The 27,766-nt window shown below is 43.4% G+C and overlaps 1 protein-coding gene across 1 annotated transcript; it reads left to right on the top strand.

Moving 5' to 3' along the window:
* The first annotated feature begins 893 nt into the window (after positions 1–893).
* On the top strand, positions 894–5,738 carry PCDH20 (protocadherin 20). The gene is made up of 2 exons (XM_063127428.1): positions 894–1,040; positions 3,012–5,738. Exons 1-2 carry the CDS (start codon positions 894–896, stop codon positions 5,736–5,738), a joined length of 2,874 nt encoding a protein of 957 aa, XP_062983498.1.
* The last annotated feature ends 22,028 nt before the right edge of the window (positions 5,739–27,766 follow it).

The following is a 27,766-nucleotide window of genomic DNA, read 5'->3' as shown; positions in this document are numbered from 1 at the left end:
CTGCTTTGCCCATCCCGGATCTACACCAAGCAGGGTATGACACTTTGAAAATGGTTTGAAAACGGCATATGGCATGTGTCCTGGGCCCCAACAGTTGTCACTACTGTTATAAACCGTTTTAAAGCAATAGTGTGGATCCTGCCCTACTAGCCCCGCGAGCGCGATTACTTTTTTGGCTACCGCCAAACTGCACCGACACTCCTCCTTCTTCCCATCCCCGGACGCCCCTTCCTCTTCGAGATGCCTCCTGTGGAACCCCGTTGGGAAAGCTAAAGAAGAAGAAGAAGAGCTCAAGCTTACGCCGCTCACTAATCTCGCGGATCCGCTTAAGCGCTCCACCAGCGCCTGCCCCGTCCCCGAAGGCAGGGAACGAAATCGAGGTGAGATGGATCTTTCCGAGTTAATCTCCGACTTAGAAAGGCGCCGCAATTAGGAGCCGCCGCCGCCGCCGCCCGCCCCCTTTCGGAACGCGCAGCATTGGCACAGGCTGGCTTTGAAACGGACTGGAGGCGAGAGAGACGCAGCCGCCGGGCGCGTAAAGCGAGCGCTCTCGCTCCGGCGCAAGGCAGCGAGCCGGCCGGGCAAGCGCAGTCCCGCACCTGGCACTGCGAGAGGCAAACGTTAGAACGCCGGCGGGTCCCTGCCTCCCTCCCTCCCTCCGCGGGGAGCCCTTTGTTAATTGAGCGTCCTGCGAGGCGATTGGCTGGAGCTCTCCGAGGAATTTGCATGAACAGAGGCGCAGAGGCGAAGGAGGGAGTGTCTCCAATTTATTTATTTATTCCTCTCACCCCCCCACCCCCCCCACCCCGCGCCGGTCGAGGGAGGCTTTTTTTTTCTCTTCCCTCCTCCTTTTCTTCTCCCCACGAAGGAGACCCTCAATGACCGCATTTGGAATGCGCTGCCGAGGGAATGAGACGAGGCGCAGCTCGCCACCAGCCCTAGGATCCAGCTGGCTCCTTGGGCAGAGGCACCGGCAGCTGGCTATGGGGCAGCGATCCAGCCCTGGGAGCAGCACAGCCGCCAGTCAGAGGAATCTGCCGGTATGCTTTTTTAAAAAAAAATATGGTGGGGGGTGGAGAGAAGGGATCAAAGTCAAGACTGAAATTCGGTGTGCGCGCACTTCCTTGGGAGAATCCCGCATAAATCGGTGGGACATTGCTGAGTTAAGATGCGTTAGGATCGGGGCCGTTCGAGCCTCCAGGAAGTTGGGCGATAAAGATCCAGCGAAACTTGATGAAGAGGTGAAAGGACGCATTTATCGCCTGGAGCTTATAGACACCATCATTTAAAAAGCAAAACCAAACCAAAAAGAAAAAAAAAACCCAACGTTGCGGGGCGGGGAGGAATTAAAAGAGCCTAGGATTTTCCTAAGGAGGTGGTTGAGTGTGAAAACGAAGCAACAGTTTCAGGTACCTAGACAGCTAGTTCTGAATATTAATTAAAGACCTGCTGGAATTCCCAAGAAGAAATTATTATTATTATTAATAATAATAATAATAATAAATTAATAATAAATAATAAATTAACAACAATAATATAGCTGCAGTCCCTTGCATGGACTTGGGAAATAAGTCCCGTGGAATATGCAGCCTGATCTGTGCTAATTTATTTGGAAGTAAGTGTACACCTTGGACATCAGCTTTGGTGGGCCTTTCTTTCCTTAATCCTGCATGCAGCCAGCTTTACACTGGAACAACTGAGGGGGGAGGGGGGACAGGAGAACCACTGTGTATATGTTAAAAGGGATCCACAAAGAGCTTTGCCTTCAAGTTACATGGGTCAGTCCACAAACTCTAAGAGCCTCGGTGCACCATAGGAAATTGGGGGGGAAGGATGAAAGGGAAGGCACGTTAACACATTTATGTCAGTATTATCATTGTTGCTTAAAAAGAAAGTACTGGGGATACATGTGTATGGGCCATTCTTATCTATTTACTCACTGTTTTCAATGGATCTCACACTTGAGTAATTGTGCTAAGGGTTGCAGCCATGACTGGTAAACTTCAGAGGAGGGGGGGTTCCCAAAGTTGAAGCTGCTGTGGCTATATTTCCATAGGTACACAGCAAGCCATGATGAGTTGTGGCTGCATTTGGCTTTTCATGATCTCCCGGTGGAAGAGGTGAAAGGGTTAATCTGTGGCAAAGGCATACTTAGATTACAGTATTTGGCAAAGGTGGCCTTTCACTCATCCAAAGCAATGGTACATTGGACACATAGAGTCAATCGTATTGAATTAATCTAAGGAAGAGAGGATGGCGCTTGGTGAATTGTCACTGCTTGCAGATTTGATTTTTCTTTTAAAGTAAAAATACAAAATAAAACAGTGATGTGTTTTATGAAAATGGTGATGGTGCATACTCAGATTCCTAGGACGACTGACCAGTGTCTTGTGTCAGTGATTTTCTGTTTACAATTTGCCAAAGACACTATATTTGAGTGAGGAGGGGAAAAGAAGCTGAAGTTTACATATTAGGGAGTTTTCCCCTCTCATTATAATTTCAAAGCACTGTTCAGTGTTCTACAGAGTACACTGTGGGGATTTCTTTTTTAACATGCATGCTTTATATACATGCCTTCCCCGCCCCCATTTAATGATTCCCTAATGAGCATTTGATGAGAGAATGCATTGCTAAGGCTAAATATACTGGCATCTCTTTATTTATGGGGAATATGGGGACTTGATGCTTCAGGGGCAGGTGGCTCTGTGGAACAGAGGCAGAGGGTGATCTATTTAGGTTGAAGCCTTGCACTTTGTGTCATGTACACGGGAGGATATAGAGCTCATTGAATATGTACAGAATGACGTACTGTACGTACTACAGGTTTGTGTAGCTAGGGTAGTTCATTTGGTAGAGACCAGAAGATGTGTTCTGGTGCACAGTCTTATGTAGGAAGACCTTTCTTTAGGGGGCAGCAGGATTGGGTGGGTGGGTGGAGTGATGAAGTATATCAATGAGGCTGACAGAGGATCACGTCATTCACTAACCTCCCTGTGCATCTCTTTCCCCAGAACTTATTTATTTTCCTGCTCTTCCTCGGACCTTTCAACTGCTTTGCAAGCTACAGCCGTGCCACTGAACTCTTCTACAGCATCAATGAAGGGCTACCTGCCGGATTCCTCATCGGGAATCTAGCCCAGGATTTACAGCTCCAGGGAAAAGCAGAGGATGAAGGTGAGACAGCTGTAGAGGGGAAGCGGCAACCGGACCAATGGGGAAAAACCCCTCTCTCCTTCAGCCTCGCCTCTGAAGGATTGGGAAGCCAGTACATCAACCTAGACAACCAGACAGGAGAACTGCGCACCTCAGGACAGGAAATTGACCGGGAGGCAGTATGCACAGAGGATAATGTTGGCTCTAATGGGGTTGCTTCTTCCTCCTCCTCACCAGTACCATCCTCCGAGTCATGCTTGCTGTTGCTGGATGTTCTGGTGTTACCACAGGAGTATTTCCGCCTCGTCAAGGTGAAGATTGCCATCCATGATGTTAATGACAATGCGCCATGGTTTCCCATGCCGCAGATACACCTCTTTGTGCCTGAGAATTCACCCATCAACACCCGTTTGGCTATAGAGCACCCAGCTGTGGACCCAGACATGGGTTCCAATGGGGTCCAGACATACCAACTACAAGATGACTATGGGGTTTTTACATTGGATGTGGAGGAGAACGAAAGTGGGGAAAGAACTCCTTACCTGATTGTCATGGGTGCCTTGGATAGGGAGGCCAGGGATGAATATATTACGCTCATCACTGCAGAGGATGGAGGAGTTCCACCATTGGTGGGCAGTGCCACCCTCACCATTGGCATCAGTGACATCAATGACAACTGCCCACAGTTCAATGAGTCCCAGATCAATGTCACTGTCTTTGGGAACTCTAGTATTGGGTTGCACATAGCCTCTGTCCATGCTATGGATGTGGACCAGGGAATCAATGCAGAGATCACCTATTCCTACAGTCAAAAGGTTTCTCAGTCGTCCCGCATTTTGTTTCACCTCAACGAAAGCACAGGCATTATCAAGCTCTCCAAGAGGATTAATGGTGATACTCCTCGACTCCATCGGTTGAGTGTATTGGCCAATGGTCCTGGTTGCATTCCAGCCGTGATCACTGTGTTGATATCCATCATCAAAGTCATGATGAGACCCCCTGAAGTGATCCCTCGTTTTATAGCGAATGAAGCAGAGGGGGTGGTTTACCTGAGGGAGTTAGAACCTGTGAACACCCCAATAGCATTTTTTACCATAAAAGACCCAGATGAAAAATACAAAGTGGAGTGTTATTTGGATGGTGATGGCCCATTCAGGTTGTCACCATACAAACCCTACCACAACGAGTACTTATTGGAGACTACAAAGCCATTGGATTATGAGTCTCAACAGCTCTATGAAATATCAGTGATTGCATGGAATACTGAAGGATTCCATGTCAATAAAAGAGTTAAAGTGCAAGTTCTAGATGATAACGACAACTCGCCTGTTTTTTCTCAATCACTAATAGAATTATCAATAGAAGAAAACAATGCTCCCAATGCTTTTTTGACCAAGCTGCATGCAACAGACGCGGACAGTGGAGAAAGAGGGCAAGTGTCTTATTTCCTAGGGTTTGAAGCTCCATCGTATTTTTCTTTAGATAAGGTGACTGGAGTCCTTACGGTTTCCACCCAGCTGGACAGAGAAGAAAGAGAAAAATACCGCTACACGGTTAGAGCAGTCGATTTTGGAGTGCCTCCCCGAGAAGCAATAGCCACCATTACCATCTCAGTACTGGATAAAAATGACAACAGTCCAAGATTTATCAACAAGGATTTCAGTTTTTTTGTGCCGGAGAATTTCCCAGGCTTTGGCGAAATTGGAGTTATAAGTGTCACTGACGCAGATATCGGGCAAAACGGATGGGTCGCACTTTCTGTTTTGAACGGAAGTGACATCTTTGTTATAGATACCGGCAAGGGAGTGTTAAGGGCAAAGGTATCTCTAGACAGGGAACAGCAAAGCTCATACACCTTATGGGTTGAAGCAGTGGATGGAGGGGATCCTTCTTTGTCCTCTACCGCAAAAATAACCATCCTTTTGCTGGACATAAATGACAACCCACCATTGGTTTTGTTTCCTCAGTCTAACATGTCTTACCTTCTAGTCCTTCCTACTACTCTACCTGGATCTCCTATCACAGAAGTCTATGCTGTAGATAATGACACTGGCATGAATGCGGTTATAGCGTATAGCATCATTGGGAGAAGAGGTCCACGGCCAGACTCCTTTAAGATTGACCCCAAGACAGGCAACATCACTCTGGAAGAGTCACTCATGCAAAATGACTACGGCCTCTATCGGCTTCTCGTTAAGGTTAGCGATCATGGTTACCCAGAACCTCTCCATTCCACAGTCATGGTGAACCTCTTTGTCAATGACACTGTGAGCAATGAGAGCTATATTGAAAGCCTTTTAAGAAAGGAACCTGACATTAATATTGAGGAAAAAGAACCACAAATCTCTATAGAACCCACGCACAAAAAAATGGAATCAGCCTCTTGTATGCCTACTTTAGTGGCCCTGTCAATAATAAGCTTGGGTTCAATAACATTGGTAACTGGAATGGGCATTTATATCTGCCTAAGGAAAGGGAGAAAATACCACACAGGAGATGAGAATTTGGAAGTACAAATCCCATTAAATGGAAGAATTGATCTGCATATGCTGGACAGAAAACCAGTGGAAATTTCCAATATCTGATGGTTTTACACAGACAATTTCAACCAAAACCTAAAAATTCTGAACAAAGATTAGCTTCCAAAATGGGGAGTTATTGTCAGCAGTAGCTATAACGAAGAACCACTGATTTATAACTTATTATGATTGTAAATAGCTGTTTACAGTTTTTTTAAAGAAAAGGAAAAAAGGGAAAAAAGAAAATCAAATTCAGTGTACAGCTTTTTTTTTTTTTTAAGAAATCTTAGAGTGCTTACAGCTAGTAACATGTCCGTGTAGACACGGGCATCACAAGACCCCTCCATAAACCAAGTCAGTATTCATAAAGTCAAAGGTAAGACAACACCACATTCAATTGTTACATTCTTCATTCTTTTGAGTCATTTTTGACCACAAGAGGGCGTCATCAGCCATTCCTGTAAATGGGACTAAGAGAAAATGAAAAAGTATATTTTAAAATGTATTGGGGGGGGTGTTTGATAAAGGAAAAAGAAAATAAAAGTATGAGTTTGAGGTATAATAAAAAGAAGTTCTATTGTATATATGTGAAGATGACAAGAAAATATGCACTGGTAAATCAAAACAATGTTTTATTACCTCAGATGTTAAATATATATACATAGGAAAGACATTAACAAGAAGTGCAATTTCTTGAGGGTGCACACCATCCTTTGTGAGCGTGTGAACAGAAATTAGATGTTCACTTTTCACTCAATACGGACAAACACTATAAATTCCTTCAGCAATTTGGTCACTGTTATGAACTATTGTACTCAGTACTTATTTATTTTTTGAAACAAATTAAAATATGCCATTTGGGATCCAAAGCAGTCTATGTTTGCATGTGACGGGGAAGGGGTTGTGTTGACAATGATCCTGTCCAGCAGAGCTCCTTGAGCCTCATGGAATGTCTCTCAGGAAGGTCCCCCAAGCCTTGTGGGAAACATTTCAGGATACATAAGGGGTTGCATGGGAACCCTGCCTACCCTGTTTCCAAAAAACAACATCCTGACCCTTTACATGTTTACCTGGAAGTTGTTGCACCAAATTCCGTGGGATTTCCATCATAGACCCCCAAGCAAGCATGCATAGAGCTGTAGACTAAATGCAAAAAAGGAAGGGTGGTGGTGAAATGTGAATTCTTTTAAATATTCCCCATTACTTCCTATTCTCCATTACTTGAGAATAGCAAGAACCAATAAGTCACCATTCCCAATATTGCAATACATGCAATCCTTATGTGGAAAGAGGTTTCCATATACCAAAATCCATATTAATGTAATACCTTTATTAGGCCAACCAAAAGATAATTTAAAAAATTCAAGCTTCTGAGATCCCCAGCTCACTATATCAGGCAAAGTGTTATTAAAAAACAACAACAGGGCCAGGGGTGGGGAGAATACCGGAGGGAAGAATGACTTAGAATCATAGAATAGCAGAGTTGGAAGGGGCCTACAAGGCCATCTAGTCCAACCCCCTGCTCATTGCAGGAATCCACCCTAAAGCCTTGATGGTGAAGTCACATTTTCTGTATGTTCAGAGTCCCAAGATGAAATAGGGGTGGAGAGATCTACAGACATTCAAATCAGGCTATATGGATCATGTGATGTTACAGGAAGAAACTGCTGTTACCCCTAGGACTGCTGGGATGAATCAAGGAGGAAATGTTAGGTCCCCCATTTTGGAAAATATAAAATCCAGTGGTTCTCAGAAATGTTTTCCATCCTGGGTGACTCACATGGGGTCCTTTTGCCATTGGACCACAGAGAGAAATTGGGACATCTTTATACGACAAAGCAGGATATCATTACAGATGCTGTTCTTGAGATGTATATGTTTATTTAAAAACAAAAAACAAACAAGAACTGAAGCTAAATTGGGTTTCCATATACGAATTGCCTTTCTGGCTCTGATTGCTTTGTACAAAATTGTACTTCAGGGGAGAAATCCTACATCCCGTTTATCACTCACACACCACCGATCAGTGGTTAAAATCAGTGCTTAAAATCCTCATTATCTGTTGAGGACTGGGTGAGAGATCTTTGCAGGTAGTACCTTACTTGCTGCATGTATGGAACTTTGGTTTTGGGGCCCACAATCTATGTCCCCTTACAGCTCCGTGGTAACCCTAATTTAAACCCTGAGTTGCCTGCAGTCAACAATGCTTTTTAGTTCAGCAATCTGTCAGTACTTTGGTTGTAGACCTTTTTTTAATGCAATGCTTCTGAATTAGATCTTTCAAATGGAAACAGAAATTGCTCTTCATTCTCAGTAATGTGAAAGTTTAGTTTTATATGTTGATTCTCTGGATTAGTATTTTGTGTGAGCGAACAACAGCTAATTACTGACTTTTGGCTCCTTTCCTTTTCATCTTAGTCTTCTGGATGAGGTCCAGAATTTCCCCACTTAAAAGCAGTGACATATCTTTCCCAGCCATTTAGACATCTGTCTGCTTCTGCAGCTACATAGCTGAGGGGTTATCAGCAATGCACACCTTTAACGCTGATTACAAGAGCTAGGAAACGGTCGTGTGAGATTCCTGCATCAAATTTATCTGTGTAAAACAAGCAAGGCAAATGAGTGTTATGCTTCAAACGGACACTTTTCTTGAGTTCTGACAATATGTCTGTACTGTACCAAAAGTGTTTATATGTCTGCAAATAAAAACTCTATATTTTCATAATCTTTTTTATCTGTTAGCATTTTATGGAATCTAGGTACCGTTCTTTCTCCTATTTCAGTGTACTTCATAGCCTGTAAGTTACCACTGAATTTAATCCAATGCTACTTTACTTACACCAGGGGTAGAGAATATAGGGCCTATGGGTACCAATGTGCCCTTTGATGCCCTTCTTGGCACTATCAAGGTACCCTACACCTCCCACTTTTTTAAAAAATATATATCTAATTTTACTGGCATCTGGGGTCAAAGTGAGAGCTTCCAGCTATTAGTATCTTTATTTCCCATGAATGCCTCTAGGCTACCTTAGAGACATTCTTAGGAAATTAAGATGATGGCTGGCTGCAGATTGATGTTTTCCTCTGCAACACATCCAGCCACCACAAAAAGAAGGAAAAGGTGCTGAAAACTATAGGCACACTGTCATTTGTGCCAAGTTATTTGCCCTTTGTGACTAGCCACACCTCCCATGGCAGCCATCATGGGGTGACATCCACAACAGTTTCTCAAATGTGCCTACAGGCCCGAAAAGGTTGCCTACACCTGGGCGGCACATCATTTACCAATACAACAATTTGTGAAGTCAAAGGCATGTTTGGAAAAAATGTTGCCATACTTACTATGGTCTTTGGCACATAAGCGATGTGATGAAGGAGCACGTTTGTAGAAAATAGTGGGTTTTCCAATGCCCCTTCCACATCACCACTCTTTACATTAGTGCTGTGCAAGACTTTTGTGGAGCATAGAAATTCTCCCAATAGTTTCTACCAGGCAGGGGTTGTAGCACGACTTTTCTTTTCTTTTTCTCCTTTGGGCTTTTAATGTTTTGCCTGGCCACTGCAAGTTGCAACAACATCACCTGTTATGGCAATCTAGCTCCAATTTTGCATCCTTCACAATACAGGTGTGAAAAGGACAGTGTCGTGTCTAACACCAGGCAGAACTAGTGCTGTGCCAAAATCTGTCCTCAAATTTCCTGAGAGTTTTCTTTCCCCATGAAAGAGACTTCCATTTTTCTGCCTCATTCTCAAGGCTGTTTATAATATATTTTGAATTTATTTCAATTGTATTTTTGAGCATACCTAATTACTGTGAGGTGGCTAAGGGTGCCATCTTTGTGGTTTGATTTCACTATCATACATCTCTCCATTGCTCTGCAGCCTCGCAGGCTGCCTGTACTTCCTGATCTGAAAAAGCCCTAAAGGAGGAATTACCTCATAATGTCTTCTCCTGGGCGTTTACTGAAGTGCAGGAAGCCAAGGAGACTACAGGTTGCCAGATAAATGATTCTACAATAAAAAGTGCACTCTCACACAATCCTCAGCTCACCTCATAAGTAAACACAAGAACCCTCATAAGTAAACCCTGAACCCAACCCATTGTGAATTTCTCCTGCTTTGAATTCCTTTTTGAAATCAATTTTTCTATCAAATTGAATAAGAATAATTTTTGAAAACATAGTGGGATTATTATTTTTTTGACACAACACAAATTAGAAGAGCATAGTAGATATAATTTCCATCCATTAATTTAAATCATTCCCAGACAGGATTACTTTTGTGTTGTCTTTGCAGTTACGTGGCATTGTTTGTGAACAGACTAATCGTAGGTAGTTAAGGATATTTGAATGAGGATCGTATTTAATACATTTACCCTAGGCCTATCAGTGGATAGTAGCCAGGACTTGCCTGATATATTTAGGTATTACCATATTTCTTCGATACTAAGATGCACTTTTTTCCCATGTAAACATCTCTAAAAATGGAGTGCGTCTTAAAATCGCGGGTGTGTTTATTACTTCTTAGAATCAAAGCTTTTTTCTGTTGGTGGTATTGAAATTAGTGTGCGTCTTACAATCGATGGCGTCTTACAATCAAAGAAATACGGTAATACAAATAGTACACATTTGTGAAAGTTCATATTTTGTAGAAGAACCATGGTATTATTTCTTTGGAAATGATTTGAAAGCTATTATTTACATTTTAAGTTCACCAGAAATCCTCTATTCTATTTTGCTAGAGTGAATAGCTGCTACTAAATGAAGATAATGAGTAAAAGATATAATAATAATAATAATAATAATAATAATAATAATAATAATACAATATAATATCATCTTAGGGCTCCTCTAAATGAGCGATTTATTATATGCTTGTGATTAGCCATTCACAGAAGTTTTCAGGTTGATTTCATACATTGTCAATAACCAGGATGTTTCCCGTAGAATCCTCCGGAAATCCCGGGATAAAAAGAGCCACTTTTAAAGCAGTAATACCTGGGAAACAGCAGGATCATCTGTCACTAGAGGGCACTGTCTCAGAAGAACTCAATGGAAATGAACAGAGGGGAAGTTTTCAATTCAACCCCCTTGTTGCCCTTTTCCTCCCATATAACACAGCCCATAACAATCAGGCCTAAGAACCAGGAAGCACAAAAGCTTTGGGTAAACAGCACAATTTTCCTTAATGTAGAGACACTCTTAAACTATGCAGATATATATTTTAACCTAGCACTTGTGTTTTCAGTATTTGAGGTAGCAAGAGTCTATATCTGCAAATATGGAGGGCTGTACTTATTCTATACCAAAAACATTTGTATCTGTAACAACAGGAATTCTAAGATTCAAAATGTCACGTGAAAAAGAGATTTCAGTGCAATAATACTCAATCAAATCTGTTAGCAGTCCCAATGCTGTATTTTTCTCTGTGGTATTAGTCATTAAACAGACTCTTGGTTGTGAGGTTTATTTATTAATTAATTTTGTCAGATCATTCTATATAAATTAAGAAAAGACTTAACAGCGCTACACTGGCAGGTTATGCAAGCAATGGCCCTAAAATGCTGTACCTGTAAGATTGAATTCAAGACCAGATTTTGTATCTATAGATTGTCTGACATAGATGATCTTCCACCGTATTTACTTCTCTGTTCTCTGCATGCCAGTCCAAGGAATACATTAGCTGCTCCTGTGCTGGATAAGGTTTCTAATAGCCTTGTTATTCAGAAAACTGAGTTTCCTTTATGATACATGCAAGTTCATGATATCTAAAATGTCTAAATTGCAGCAGCTGTGGTAAATATCCAAATTATTTTTGTTACATCAAGCCTAGCATGTTGTTATGGTGATCTTTAACAAGTCAACATGGCTATGGATGCATCCTCATCTTATTGTACAGTATGTATTTTAGCAGTTTGTTTTGTATTATTTATTTATTTATTACATTTTTATACTGCCCAATAGCCGAAGCTCTCTGGGCGGTTCACAAAAATTAAAACCATAATAAAACAACCAACAGGTTAAAAGCACAAATACAACATACAGTATAAAAAGCACAACCAGGATAAAACCACGCAGCAAAATTGATATAAGATTAAAATACAGAGTTAAAACAGTAAAATTTAAATTTAAGTTAAAATTAAGTGTTAAAATACTGAGAGAATAAAAAGGTCTTCAGCTGGCGATGAAAGGAGTGCAGTGTAGGCACCAGGCGGACCTCTCTGGGGAGCTCGTTCCACAACCGGGGTGCCATAGTGGAAAAAGCCCTCCTCCTAGTAGCCACCTGCCTCACTTCCTTTGGCACCTTACTAAAAAACAAAGCTGTTTTTATTATTAAAAGTGAGGTCCTGAGGCTCAAAGTGTCTGAGAGTTACCCTGTCAAATTTGGAAACCCTGTTCCTGTTTCGTACATTTAGACATACTTAGTCATTGGCGTACAGACAACAGGTTCAAAGGGTTCAGTTGAACACCCTAATCCACCGCCGCCATGTTGCAGTAGCAGGGCCGGTGCTAGCTGTAGGAAAGAGCGACAAATTCAGCTGCTCCCCACCCTGCTCCTCCTCCGGAAGGCTTTTTTTACTGGTGCAGCCGCTGCCCTGCCCCAGCTCGCTCACTCGCTCTTTCACTCACTCAGCCGCTCCCTGCTCCCAGCTGCTCTGCCTGACCTCTCGTGACAGTTGCTGAACAAGGTGGGAGCAGCAGCCACGCTGGGGCCAGGAAGCAGCACGTGGTGGAGCCGAGGAGGGGACTGGTTCTGTAAGTAGTAAGATTGCCCGTAACTACAGATTGGGGCCCTCTCCCCTTCGGAGCTGCTGCCCTCCTCTCCTCATCAGCCCTGCAGGTACTGTAATATTTGGGAGAAAGAGAGAGAGAGAGAAGCTGTATGTTTACGTGCCTTCTCTCCTCATCGCTGCCCCACCGCCCACCCCAGTCTGGACTCCAGCAAGAGAAAAGAAAGGGGGAAGGGGGGGAGAACTGCAGTGCCCCCCAGTACCTCCTGGCTAAGGGGGGTTCATTCAGCAGCACCTTTTTCAGAATGCTTGCTAAAACAATTCCTATCTGCCCTTGCTTATTTTAGGTTGTCCAACCCCCTTTTTCAAGCCGTTCTTTTGGTAAACATGGTATGTGTGTATCTTGTGTCACTTTAAAACAGAGCTGCAGCACAATCCTATGTACGTCTACTCAGAAGTAAGCCCCATTGAGATCAATCAAACTTACTCTGAGGTAAATGTGCATAGGATGCAGCCTGAAAACGAAGAGAGGATGAAAAAAAGACAGGAGAAAAAGAACTGTAGAAACAGAATAGCAAGGTAACTGTGGGATATTTAACCATATTTAAAGACAATAAGTTCAGTAAAATTAGTGCTCCTCTACTTCAGTCCCAATCAAATATTTACAACAGTGCAGTACAGATTATTTGTTAATTAAAAAAATACAGTTTACTTCAGTTTTCGTTTATTTCGTTTGTTTGATGAATGAAAAAAAGCCTTTTATTGTATATTCAATCAATGTTTACTTTAAAAAAAATATCCCTGGCCGAACCACCTAATGAAATGTGCTGCGCAAGCCTTTGTACTTAGTGAGAGGTGAAATGCACTCTGTACATTCTCAGAGCACTTTTCCTTGCTTTTTAGGGCTGAGCCCTGCTCTTCAAAACTATTCTAACTCGTATTACCAGTTACCCACCTGCTCTGCCGCAAGTCTATTCCCAATTCCATGTGAAAAGCAATCATGAAGGCCACATTCCTATGCACCTTGATAAAACCCAGGAAATTCAGACAAATGCCTTTTGATATATTATTTTCAAATGAGCACAGAAGTCGCCCATTAAATTCAAAGTCCCATTCCCTGTTCTTTTCCTTTTAAACACCTTGTGTAAGTGTATTTGTCAAAACTCATGTGACTCTTACTAGCTGAGCTGGCACAAAAATAAGACACACCATTCATTAAATGCCACGATATCCAGATAGCAGTTGGAGAGCAATTTAATAAAAAAGGAGAATGACCCACTCTTTGCACCACAAAATACATGATAGCACTCCAGTGCAGCATTTATCCCAAGCAAGATCTGTAATGAAATAAGAGAAGCAACAAGCAGTAGGCTGTCAACCAAGTAATAGAGGAGATCAGAGAACTCATACTTGTCCTCACAAACTGTCAGTATTGTTTAAAGAAGAATTCCTTACCAAAAACTACTACCTGCTCATAATTATGATGGGCAGTGCATGGGTATGTCTACATGTAAATTATATCCCTGTGATATGGGGATTAACAGCAAGACTGTACTCTGGGGCCATTTCTACACCTGCCTTCCCCCCCCCCCCCAGGATCATCCCTGTATCTTTCCTGTGCATCCAAATGCGACACAGGGGATTCTGGGAACAGGCAGGGACGATCCCTCCATTTTGGGGGGATAATCCTCAGGTGTAGAAAGGGCCTGAGAGCCCTAAGAGTTGCAAAGAGACTTCTATTCCCACCCTGGAAAGATAGAAACCCACCACCTATCCTTCAATTGACTTAAGAGCTTACTCCTCAAAGAGCTTACTCCTCTTGCTGCATCTTAACATATATCTGACAGGCATCAGTTTGGATGAATTATTCAGATATATGGTCTGCTTATATTTATTTATTTATTTCATTTTTATACCGTTCTTGAAACAGGAGCGTCAAACCTTGTTTGTTTTTACCAATGATGTAGTGAGAAGTTATTGTGAATGGATGTGGTGGGATTTGTTGTTGCTATGTTCTTGCTCTTGGTGGGGTTTATCGTCTCTCCTTTATTATAATTTCTTTTCTTTTCTCTTTTAAGTGTAGGATGGACTTGTATATTCCAAGGAACCCTGGTCACAGTGAATCAGTGCATGGCAGCAAAGTGCACACCTGCTTGTGCACATACACACACCTCTGACATCAAGGTCAAGCCCCTGAGTGTCAGGGGTGGGGGGTCAAACGTGAATGGCTTTTACTTATACAGGAGAAAGTAAAGGGATGTATTCAGAGGCATGATTGGTGCAGGTGCTAAACCTCCTGATCCAAGTCATTAACAATGCAAATGGACACAGATTTCAGATGCTATTTATTTATTTATTTATTTATTTATTACATTTCTATACCGCCCAATAGCCGGAGCTCTCTGGGCGGTTCACAAAAATTAAAAACATTCAAAGTATAAAACAACAGTATAAAAACATAATGTAAAATACAATATAAAAGCTCAACCAGATAAAAACAGCTGCAATGCAAAATTACAAATTTAAAACACCAACTTAAAATTTATTTATAGACTGTTAAAATACTGGGAGAATAAAAAGGTCTTCACTTGGCATCTAAAAGCATATAATGTAGGTGCCAAGCGAACCTCCTTAGGGAGCTCATTCCACAGCCGGGGTGCCACAGCAGAGAAGGCCCTCCTCCTGGTAGCCACCTGCCTCACTTCCTTTGGCAGGGGCTCGCAGAGAAGGACCCCTGAGGATGACCTTAGGGTCCGGGCAGGTACATATGGGAGGAGGCGTTCCTTCAGATAACCTGGCCCCAAGCCGTTTAGGGCTTTAAATGTTAATACCAGCACTTTGATACAATCTCATGCATTTTAAAACAGAAAAAGAGTCCTACAACTTCCAGCACTCATCCAGCCAGCTATGATAATGGGACATGCTGGGAACTGCAGAACATTTTTTCTATCTAAACATGCATAGGATTGCATCCTAAATCTGTGTCTATTTACCCTTTGGTTGTGTTTCTGGTCATGCTAGAATGTTAACTTTTACATGGGGTTTAAAAATGATTTTTTAAAAAATCTGTAGCCTACCTTTCTGCCAAAATTAGGATTTAAAATGTGTGAGGATGATGTGAACACTGTTTTATGCAGTGTGTATCTAAAATATTACTAACGGACTGATTATCCAAGTGCCAGTTCTTATGTAGCCAATATGGCAACACCATCCACCCATAAGCAGAGGGTAGCAGTAGGCTTGTGGGAACTCCAAGGTGTGTGTGTAAGAGTGTTCATATAAAACCTTTAGGGGGGAAATTATAAGGGGGGAGAACCCAAAAAGAAAGAGGACTGAGTATGCTCAGTGACCCCACAATGTTTCGTGTCCGCTGTATGTGTGTGGAGGGGGTAAAACCAAAAGGAGGGAGGGGCAATGGAATGGAATGTCCTTGAAAAGGGCATGACTGGCACCTTGAAGTCAAACACACAAGACTGCATTGTGTCACATATCCCCTTTGTCTCTGATACTGACTACGTTCACTGGACATCATTTGCTTCAAAGTTAATGTGGGCAATAAAAACAGGATCCTAACAGCCTGTGAACAATGGTGCCCAGATTCTTACCACACTCTTTATTATCATTTATTATTACTTATTACATTTATATGCTACTTCATAGCCAAAGCTCTCTGGGGTGGAAGTAGACATTCAGTGGAAAAGACAGGAATCTCTTGTTTGTCTTGAACATGCAAAAGGACGTGGGGCCATTTCTGTTGGAGAACCGGTGGGCAGAAGGAGGCTTAACTGTCCCACCGTCCTGCTACCTTTACTCTTGCTGTCACTTTTGCCCCAGTCTGGCTATTTAGATTAGTCTTTGGTCTAGTAGGGAAAAGCAATTGGGGCAGGGCTGGTGCCAGACTATTTTGCACCCTAGGCAAGGTGAGCTACTTGCACACACACTCCCAAATTGCACGGAAGTCTGAACATGTGCGCCGAGTGGAGAGCTGGGACTGGCTCACTTCGATTTGGGACCGAGCTGTCTGGAATTCACCGGGACTTACTTCCATGCGAACGCAACCCGCTATGCAGCCTGGCGTCCCAATCCCCTCTGCACATTTACTCGGGGGAATAAGGCTTCCGAGTAAGGAGGCGTAGGTGGATTGGGCTGCACTGGTGCCTCCCAGTGCAACGCTTTCTCAGATGCAAGTCCCGTTGATCTACAAGCGCAGGATTGGGAAGCAGGAGAGTTTGCCTTGCGAGGAGTCCACAAGTCCCTAGCTTTCCTGGGGAAAGGGAAAGGGAGTCATGCCTGCCTGGACATCACGGCCTGTTTGAGGAGAGAGGCAAGGCGACCCGGTGCCCTTTCCTCGGGAGTAAGGCAGAGGCTGGCCTGGGCCAGGGTTGAGCTTGCCACATGCTTTTTCTTCTTCTGGTGGCTGTGGCCTCCCAGCTCTGGGTGAGTGGCTTCCGGGCAGCTAGAGTGGCTCTGGGAGGGCGGCTTCCAGGCAGAAGTCTGAACGTGGAGCCGCTGCCCCACCCCAGCGTCCCTGGCTTCGCTTCGGCTGGGTGGGCATGGGATGCCATCTTGCCTGCCCAGGCCCAGCTGAATCCTCGGGCTGGGCTGGGTCAGATCACAGCCAAAAACGCATGTGAGTGCTGCGTGGCACCCAGTGCCCCTCTTAGCTTGGTGCTCTAGGCAGCCACCTGAGTTGCCTCTATGGTAGCACCGGCCCTGAATTGGGGGAAGGATTAACCACTTCCTGCAGCTGCTTTATCAGTACGAATAGGGTGACCAACTGTCAGGATTTCCCCGGATTTGTCCTGGTTTTTGTTCTTTCCATAGTGTCAGGGGGGATTTTCTATAATTTTCAATAATGTCCTGGAATGACACACCTTCCCCTTTAAGGCTGCCGTTAGCATGGCAGGAGGGAATGACATGCTTTCTTGAGGCACATCATTCCCCCACCCCGAGCTCCAATTGAGGTCTTAAAGGGGAAAGTGGGTCATTCGTGGACATTATAGAAAAGGCCCCAATTGGCGTGGATGGTGGTGGTGCAGAATGAAATCCTTTCCCCTCCTCCACTCCAATCGGGTTCTTTAAGTTGGCGGGGGAATAACGTACTTTTTGCAGGACTCAGAAAGCTGCTTCCCAACACACACACTAGGTGTCCTCTTTTTTGGTTTCCCAAATATGGTCACCCTAAGTACGAAGCTTTTCTCCAGCCTCCACTTTCAATACTGGCAATAAACGTGGGGTGGGTCAAAGGCTGCACCTTGAACTGTGGCAAGAAAAGTAATGGCAAAAGCAGTCCTTCTTCCATACAGGTCATGATATGCTCCTTCTGATCAACTCCTGCCAGGAGGCAGCCAGGCAGCTGCGTTCTGGCTCAATGACAGTGTTTGAACAGATTGCCATCCCCATGCAAAGTTGAAAGCTACCACTGCATGTAGCTACCTCCAAGTGCCTATTGTCCAGATTGCACTGCCAGCTCAAGCTTTGCCTTAGGTAGTCTTATGGAAACCCAACCAGATCTTTTCTCTTGACTTCCCGAGGCTCACTGACATAGTTTTCAGAATCCCCTGGGCAAAACTACTGAGAGCTGGCAAACATGAATTTGAGAACTTGTTACTTAACAATGGAAATTCAAAAATGAGCATTTATTGATGATGATGATGATGATGATGATGATGATGATGATGATGACAACGGTGATGCATCTAAAATGGCTAGGTATTATAAAAGAAAATAGAAATCATGTGGACTTAAGAATCTAAAAGGAGAAAAATGACACATTAGAGTGAAAAAGAATGGAGACGAAGAGGAAGGAGAATCAATTGGAGAAAGCCAGGGTGAATAGCTGTCAAAAATCCACAGTGGAAGAAGAGGTTAAGTTGCAACTAGCACTTCATCTCTGGACACTCAGAATTCAAAGTGATTTAAAAGGAATATGCTTTGCTCTCATCTTCTCTCATTGTAGCTGTCACTGGCTCATATCACAAAAATAGCCTGCAATTTTGACACAGTACAGCATAAATCACACTCCTGTCTGTGAGGGTGGGTGTGTGGGTGGGTGTGTGGGTGTGACCAATGTAGCAAAGGTTTCATTCCAGCACTGTGATACTTTGGCAAAGTCGGAACATTGTTAACACTAATGTGTAATAGGCATGGAATCAATTATTTCGAAAACTCTTTGGCATTTTGCTCATCGACATTCATGTAACAGCATAATTCAACATCAGGGGTCACACAGTTATCAATGCTTTTGGCCACTGCCCAAGCCACGTTGCCTGAGACTTTAATAGGACCAGTCCAGAAAAGAATGAGTTATGGCTTGCGGCCTTAATCTGGCACGCATACAGCTGAGTCAATTCATAGCCTTTTTCATATTTCGCTGGGATAAGGGCATAAGAAAAGCCTTATTGGATCAGACTAAAGCTCTGTCTAGCCATTCGGTTTCCAACAGCCCATCAGGTTCAAAATAGATGTAATGCTAAAGGAGTCTTTAGCAAAATGCATCAAAGATTTTTTTAAAATGTTATAACAGGTTTAGGGTGTGTGATGTCCATTGGGATCACAGCGCATCTGGAGGGAAGGTTTAACCCTTCCTTCCCCAGCTGCCATCCCAACAATAATCACACACACGCTGCTATTAGCTGGAGAAAAAAATCTCCCACTGAAGACAATGGGAGCTTCTCTCACCCCCAAAACTAGTAGCAGTTGGGTGGGGGTGATTTTATTTGGAATCATTAAACTCCTCCCTCCCTCCATGCTCTAATCCTGATGAAAACTCCTCGCAACTATTATTACATTAAAAATGCTGTTTTTATTAGGCATGTGCTCCGCTCCGATTAGGAGCGGAGAAGCAGTAGCGGATTGGCCTGCTCCGCCTTAACCAGAGGCGGAGTAGAAGCGGACCGCGGACGCCCTAGAAGCAAGGCGAAGAGAAGCGGCCATTTTTCGGAGCTCCTAGTTCAGGCGGAGCGCTCCGATCGCCATCTTGAAACATTTCGCCCATAGGATTGCATTGCGGAAAACAATCGGGGATAACTGGGTTGATTTTTAAGCTATCGTTCTGAAAATTCTTGTGCTTGGAGAGTCGTGGATGGGGGTCATTTTGAGACTACTCTCACCTCTCGGCGTGGTGCGGGTCGTGCGCTAGAATTTTAAAAAAAATCAGTGGGAAAAATACCTTTTTCAAAGGGCTGAGGGGCAGAGTCAGCTCCCGGTCATGATCACATGATCCCAAAGTTAGAGGAGGGCATAGGCAAAACGGGTAACTTGGGATTCTGGGAAACTTCTCTTTCTTAATTCCCAGTGTTTTTTAACACAGTAGCCCCACCAAATGCACAAACACAACCTGAAATCATATACTAAACCAAAAATAAGAGAGCACTGCTACCCACCCTAACTTTGGGGAACAACTGAAAAGATGTGGTGCAAGGGGATGAGCTCCCCTAGGGCATCTCATCGTGGACGTGCCCCCACTCTCTCCTGTACTTGGAAGGCCATTAGAGCCTTCCAAAGAGAGTAACCCGGTGGAGCAATGCCTATCATGAGTCGAAGTGAGCGTTCTACTTCTCTCTTAGTGGTGGAGCGATGCCTATTATGAGTTGAAGTGGGCGTTTACTTCTTAGAGCTCTTGTGGTGAAGCAATGGCTTTCTTGAGCTGAACTGGCAGCTGCTTCCCTCTCCCCCGGGCACGTCCCCCTATTGCTGGTAAAAGACAGATATAGCCTTTTTAAAAAAGTTCTTCTTGCTGTTTATTCAGCAACACTGCTGCTTTTAATTCCACTCCTCCTTCGTTTATTTATTTGTTTATTTATTCCATTTTATATGCATTACTGGCTTATCCTTGGCTCACTTCCTTATGCCCCCAGAAATGCCAGCTGCATGCCTGCCTGCCTTCCCTCCCTCCTCCCCTGCCCACCTCGCAGGGATGTTGTGTGTGTGTGGCTTTGACTCAGGGGAGAAGTCCTTCCTGCGCTCACTTGGAGTTTTGGAAGTTCCAAATTTTGCAGGTTTAAGCCCCGCCAAAAAACAGGGGATGATGGGACTGCCTTGAGTCTCAGTGTGCATATGTATCCCTGGATAAGCTTTCATGGTGGCGAGTTTGAGGTTTCTAACGTGCAAATTGATGGAGCTATCGAAAGGGGTGTGAATGGGGTGCCCGATTTTCAAAAATTCCCCAACAATCAGGGGATGATGGGATTGCCTTGAAACTTGGCGTGCGTGTGTATACCCCCATGAGGTGTCATGGTGCCAAACGTGAGGTTTCTAACTTGAACAGAAAAAAAGTTGTTTACTTTTTTAGCTTTCAATGCAAGCCTATGGGGAGGGGGAAACGGAGCTCCGATCTGGATCCGGAGCTCCGAGCGGAGCGGAGCGGAAGTGGGCGGAGCGGGGGCGGGGCGAAGTGGCCCGCTCCGAAAATCGCGGATCTGCAAGTGAAGCGGAGCGGGGGGTCCGTGCACACCCCTAGTTTTATCAGGTTGAGCTTTTATATTGTATTTTATATTATGGTTTTATACTGTTGTTTTATACTCTGAATGTTTTTAAATTTTGTGAACTGCCCAGAGAGCTCCGGCTATTGGGCGGTATAGAAATGCAATAAATAAATAAATAAATAATCAAGCTGTGCTTTCTAACGACACATTCAGCACCACTTGTAGTTTGGCCCTGAAGCGCCTCTTGGAAATTCACAAGCAGGGCATGAAGCTGACAGAGCATCCCTGTCGTTTCTCTCCCGCATCTGGTGTTCAGAGATATACTGCCTGTAAACATGGAGGTTCCAGCTAGCTAATAGCAATGCACTTGCAGGAGATAACGAGCTCCGTCACACCCGTGATTTATTGCACTCTCACCAAGCCTGGTATGTGTTTTTGCAGTGTGGTACTCACATAACGTTGTCCCTGTCCTGTGCTAATCTCGCCTCCTCATCTCCTTCTTTGGTCTTATTTTGGAGTGGGGAAAGTCCATTCCCCCCCTTCCAAGCACAATAAAGCCACTCCATCCCATGTATTGTTGTCCTTGTGCTATATTAGATCATCCTGTTTTTTGTTGGGTGTGTGTGTGTGTGTGTGTGTGTGTGTCTGTCGAAGGGCTGTCTCGCTGACAAAAGAGGAGGGTGGGGTGGTTCTCTGCTCAACTGCTCAACCATGAAGGGGAGGGAGAAAGAGCGCCCAAATACCCCCACATAGAAGGAGAGCAAGGCTGCTGCCACCGCCTGTGCCTGGACTCGGAACCATTCAACTCTATGGTTCTTACTCCTGAGTAGGAATGTCTAGGGCAGGATCTACACTACTGCTTTAAAGCGCTTTAACACAGTTATAAAGCGCTTTAACTGCTTTAAAGTGCTATAAAACTGTTATAAAGCGCTTTAAAGCAGTAGTGTAGATCCGGCCTAAGTTTCCAGACCAGAACAATGTTAGCTTCCTGTTGCCATGCCAACATTGACCGCAAACTTCCCCAAAAACTAACTGTAATACTTTCTCTTCACTTATATCGTTTAATATGCTCTTATGGGAAAGCACAGTGTGTTGTCTTACCATAATTGCACAGTTTCAGGCTGCTGTACTTTTGTATTTGCACAGAAATAAAAAAAATATTTAAAAATATATAAACAACTGCAGGGGTAAGGAGTACATAGAGGGCGGGGCAGGAGATTTTGTCGGCACAGTAGCGATACAATGCACAGACGTGAAAGTGCCCAGTGCTAGACTCGGTAAAGAAACAGAGGGGAAAACCGTGGACTCAAAGTGAGGGGGGGGAGTAGGTGTGATTATGCTAATCATCTTGGACCCTGGCCCAGTAATTTGAATGATCATCAGTCAGAAGTAAGGTTTAACCCACACTAGTCAAAGTTCGACCTGCATACAGTCACCTTGCACTGACAAGAAAATTAGTACTTGATTTAACTGAGTGGAAAAGTGTTCCTTAGGAGCCATTTACTTACTTAATGATCTTTCATAACTGCTAATATGCATTAAGATTCACATAACTTGGGGGATTGTTTAAGAGGATAGTTCAAATATGGGTAAAATTATTCACAGCATAAGGCAGGCAATGAACATTTCAATTACAAGACTCTTCATCCTTTTCTGTATCTCTCTTCTTCATGTCAAGAGCTGCCTCTTTTCAGACATAAAATTGTATCTATCCTATGAAAGAAATGAGGCCATCTCAATCCCTACACATGAATGAAGATAACAGTTTCAGACCTGTTGCAAGCATGCTTTTGAATATATATTAAAATCGATCTTCTTTGAAAGGCCATTGAATAGTTTGCTAGTTGCAGGATCTTGACGGCTGGTGGCTACTAGCTCCTGGACATGTACTACCTTCTTGGGTAGGAATGGAAGGAAAATTTGGCCATTTGAATCTGGCCGTCAAACTATTGTGAAACTTGTTGCACATCCTGCAATTGTTTGCACAATGGAAAGATTCAGCAGAGCACGGCTAGCACTATTTGAGTTTGTGGAATGACACCATTGGATGGGCAGTCTTTAAAATAGTGGGCTGTCCTCTGACAGCTCTTAAAATAGAGGGCTGCCCTCTGCAAAGCAGGACACCTGGCCATCTTAAAGCTTACACTCCCTTGTGGATGGCTGGTGGTATCAGAGGTGGGCAGGCATGCTGACTGGGTGGAAAGTAAGGCACACTACTATTGTTTCTGATAATGTGTAAGACAGCAATCTAGATCTATATCATCTGATCTGTTCATGCGCTGGTTATTTCACGGTTGGACTACTGCAACCTTCTTCTCTCTGGCCTTCCTTCTTCTCACATCAGTCCGTTGGTTTCTGTTCACCACTCTGCCGCAAAGATCATCTTCTTGGCTCGCCGCTCTGACCATTTTACTCCGCTTCTGAAATCTCTTCATTGGCTTCCAATTCACTTCAGAATCCAATATAAACTTCTCCTGTTAACCTTCAAAGCTTTTCACGGTCTAGCTCCTTCCTATCTCTCCTCTCTCATCTCACACTATTGCCCCGCTCGTGCTCTTCGCTCCTCTGATGCCATGTTTCTCGCCTGCCCAAGGGCCTCTACTTCCCTTGCTCGGCTTCGTCCATTTTCTTCTGCTGCCCCTTACGCCTGGAACGCTCTTCCAGAACTTTTGAGAACTACAAGTTCCATCGCAGCTTTTAAAGCTCAACTAAAAACTTTTCTTTTTCCTAAAGCTTTTAAAACTTGATGTTGTGCGGACTTTATACTGTTAGTTTTACCCTACCCTGTGCCTGCTAGCATTCTCTTCCCCTCCTTATTGTTTTACTATGATTTTATTAGATTGTAAGCCTATGCGGCAGGGCCTTGCTATTTACTGTTTTACTCTGTACAGCACCATGTACATTGATGGTGCTATATAAATAAATAAATAAATAAATAAATAAATAAATAATAATAATAATAATAATAATAATCTGGCCCTTGAATATGAGTGACCTGTTGATGCAAAGCAGTTGTATTCTTTGTGATACAGACAATAAACAAGAAAAGATACCATGGTGGCCAATTTGGAGGTGACTGTTCCCCAATGGGCAAAGGGGAAGTCTTGCATGTCTCACATAACAAATTTGTGTCAGGTGTTCTGCTCCAAGGACAGGCAAACACCTGAGGCAGGTAGACCCTAAAGACCAGTAGCAGGCCAGCCAGCCAGCAGTCAGTGGTGGAAGAATGGCTTCCCTCAATAACGTGTTGCCTAGACTGAGGGATTTCAGCAGACCTAGGAGCTTTATATCATGTAGTGACACAGCATGGCTCTCTGGAATAACTTAATTCTCAGATCCAAGATAATTCTGGGATATACTGTAGTTGCAGTGTTCCAGTTCAAACCATGCCTGACTAGCAGCCCCAGTGTTACAGGACAAATAAAAGGAAATATTTCTTCACCAAGTGCGTAGTTAAATTATGGAATTCACTACTACAAGATGTAGTGATGGCCACTAATTTGGATGGCTTTAAAAGAGGGTTGGATAAATTCCTGGAGGAGGAGGCTATCAATGGCTATTAGCCCTAATGGTTATGTGCTACCTCCAGTATCTGAGGCAATAAGCCTGTATGCACCAGTGGCTGGGGAACATGGGTGGGAGGGTGCTGTTGCACCATGTCTTGCTTGTCCATCCCTGGCCGTTGGCTGTTTGGCCACTGTGTGAACAGAGTGCTGGACTAGATGGACCCTCGGTCTGATCCAGCATCAGGGCACTTCTTAGGTTCTTAAGCTGCCAGGAAGCAGTGCCAATTCCATACATCACCTGGATCAAGTTCCTGAGACAAACTGCAGCTTCCAGGAGGATTTTGTTTGGCCCACAGTAGGTTGGAAAGGATTCAACTCTCCCTTCCCACCTTTTGTGCTTGTGTTGCTCTCCCCTGCCTGTAGCAAATTACATTTTTTCTAAAAATAAAAATAAAATGTGCACATTCATTGTATTCATGCAATTAACATCATGTCTAGCTTGGGACTCAGTTGCAACCACAAGAAAAAACTCACTAATATAGCTTTTGCCAGACTTACAGTCTCTCTCTCTCTCTCTCTCTCTCTCTTTCTCTCTCTCTCTCTCTCTCCAAAGCCACAGAACAATAAAGCTCATGTTGTTGTTCTTTACTTTTGGAAAATTATTATTTCTTCATCAACCCACAGTCATATATCTAGTTTATTTTTTCTAGACCAGATGGCACGTACCAAATCAGGCAGCCATCAAAGGATACTTGCTTATAAATGGCCGAAGCCCTCAAAAGTCCTTTTCTTACGTAGCTTTGTAATTTTGAAGTACCCAAGGTAGCATTAAGAGATGAAGACTCTGTGACATTAAAGGTCTTATGAGCTATAAATAACCCATGGTGGTTCTGTTTTCTGGGAGCTCTCCATCAAACTCCATAATTGTTCTTCCTTGCTTTTTCCAGCACAATATAAAACTTATTAGAAACATTTACAGTTCCTCAATCAAATTCTTATGCTATGACAATTTTCACAGGAACAGCAGAATTTTTAAAATGTGTTCAGGACTAGCAGTACCTCAAATACCATAAGCCTAAAATAATCATCCTGTCCCATTATAAATAACATGAAATGACTTGATTCTTTCATTGCAGTAATGAAGTTTCTCTGTCATGACACAGAGTATATCCCTCTCATATTTTTTCACAAAAGTTTTTATTTAACAAAAGTTCCTCCCACCCTTTCTTTTCCTCATGAGAACAAACTATGGAGTCTCAAATATTTGTTTCCATTTTTCTCCATGTTTTCTATCCGGTTCAAACCAAATCATCAATGGATTTTGTAGCATTTTAAAACAGAAGTTGGTTGAAATAAATGTGTCACATCAAAATGCGTCTTGCTTGGTTGTTGTGGAGAATTTAAGGTGCTTTTTTATACTGAAATAATAAAAATAAATAAATGAGATGAACACTCTTTATTTTACTCTTTGATATCTCCTGAATTGTTTCCTGTAAGTCAAATACCATGTACATGTTGAAAAACAATTTTTACTCATTTTTCACATTTTTCAAGAAGGCAATTTTAAAACATTGATTACTCCAATGTCTATCAATGTTTGAAAGCTGCTTTGTCATATGCCAACAACAAATATCTCCTGATGAAGGAACGTTGCTGTTATGCAGAAAAATCTCTTTACAAGACTCATGTGTACGCAGAGAATAGATAATGCACCATTTTTCATCAGATTTGATTTTCAGTCTAAAATAGTGAGATATTAAACACACACACACAGAGAGAGAGAGAGAGAGAGAGAGAGAGAGAGAGAGAGCCCATGTTGAATGCTGTTTCCCTGATTGGTCATGCTTTTATTTATTTATTTATTTATTTTATTACATTTATATACCGCCCCACAGCCGAAGCGCTCTGGGCAGTCTCATCCCCCAACCTTATTCCTGGGCTTTTGATTATTTCACCTTTCTAGAATATTCACCTGGGTGATTTCAGCCAATCTGGAATTTTAAGTGAATGAGATGACATCATAGTTCTATGTAGTCCAATTTGGCAACAGTAAGACGTCACTGAGGATAACCAAACACTGTTGAAATTGATAGGAAAGAGGCTAACGTTAATAAATAGGCAAATATTTGTGCTTGAAATATTCTAAATCCCTGCAAAAAGCTGAGTAGTTTCAGAACAGAATTAACTATTAAAATAACAATGCTAGAGATGAACTTGGGAGCACAACATGAGTCATTCTAGGTCCAACTCAGGCATGATATTTAGGTATATATTTATTTATCACATTGCTTTACTGACCAATAGCTGAAGCCCTCTGGGCAGTACACAACAGTTAAAACCATAACATACAACCCAATAAAATACAATATAAAAGGTTAAAAGTGTAAAACTACAGTATAAATAAAATAACCAAGTAGAAGCTAGCAGCAGTACAAAGATTTAAAGCAACAGATACTGAAAAATTGAAATGCCTGGGAAAATGCTCTTTATGGAGGTGCTAGATCAGCGGTTCTCAACCTGTGGGTCGCGACCCCTTTGGAGGTCAAACGACCCTTTCACAGGGGTCGCCTAAGACCATCAGAAAACACATATTTCCGATGGTCTTAGGAACCGAGACAAGAAAGAGGTCCCAATTTCACCCTATCCCCTCACCCTCAAATAGATGGAGGGGGAGAAAGGGGACCAGCCGCCTGGTCCCACTCCTCCCCCCCCCTCAGCATCTGCACTCACCACCCAAACCAGGGGGGGGGAGAGAGCAGCGTCAGCGTACAAAAAAAAAGAAAATCGGGCGATGCACCACTCCCTCGCCTCAGAAGGTGCTGCGCTGACGAGTTTCTCTGGGAAAGAATGAGCGGACGGGCAACTCCCACCACCAGCGCTCCTCCCTTCCTGACCTCGTCCTTCTCACGCCCGTGGTGCCTCAGCGACTGCCTTCGCCTCCCCCCCTCTACGATTGCGCCCGCCGAGCTCTGATTGGCCGCCCCCGTGGCCGCCCCGTTCTGATTGGATGAACCCAAAAAACTGTGGGCCGTCCGTCTTACTTCACCTACCCACCCCTTTCATGCAGGAGTGGATCCTATTGGTTTTCCCCTGGGCATTAATTAGGCTGCCAATCAACGCTCACTTCCTAGTCTGAGGAAAAGCGGGGGGGGGGAAGCTGAGGGAGTTTGGTTTAGAGCAGGGATGGTGAAGGCGGCATTTAGCGTCTGAAGCATCTGGATGGGGCTGTAGGACTTTTCCCCCCATCTAAACCTTTATAAGATTGCGTTATTAATGTTGTTTTTTAGCCTGGCCCCAGATTTTCCTTTTATTTTGGCGAGGAGGAGACGTCTCCTTGGATAATGGAGTGACTCTGGCCATGTACAGAGTGTTATTAAAGAACCAACCTTGAGCACCCAGGATTTTGCAAAGCTCTAGTCTGAAGGTGCCAGG

The sequence above is a fragment of the Elgaria multicarinata genome, chromosome 5, assembly GCF_023053635.1.
Source record: "Elgaria multicarinata webbii isolate HBS135686 ecotype San Diego chromosome 5, rElgMul1.1.pri, whole genome shotgun sequence".
NCBI lineage: Eukaryota > Metazoa > Chordata > Lepidosauria > Squamata > Anguidae > Elgaria > Elgaria multicarinata.
This window is presented reverse-complemented; position numbering and strand designations above follow the sequence as displayed.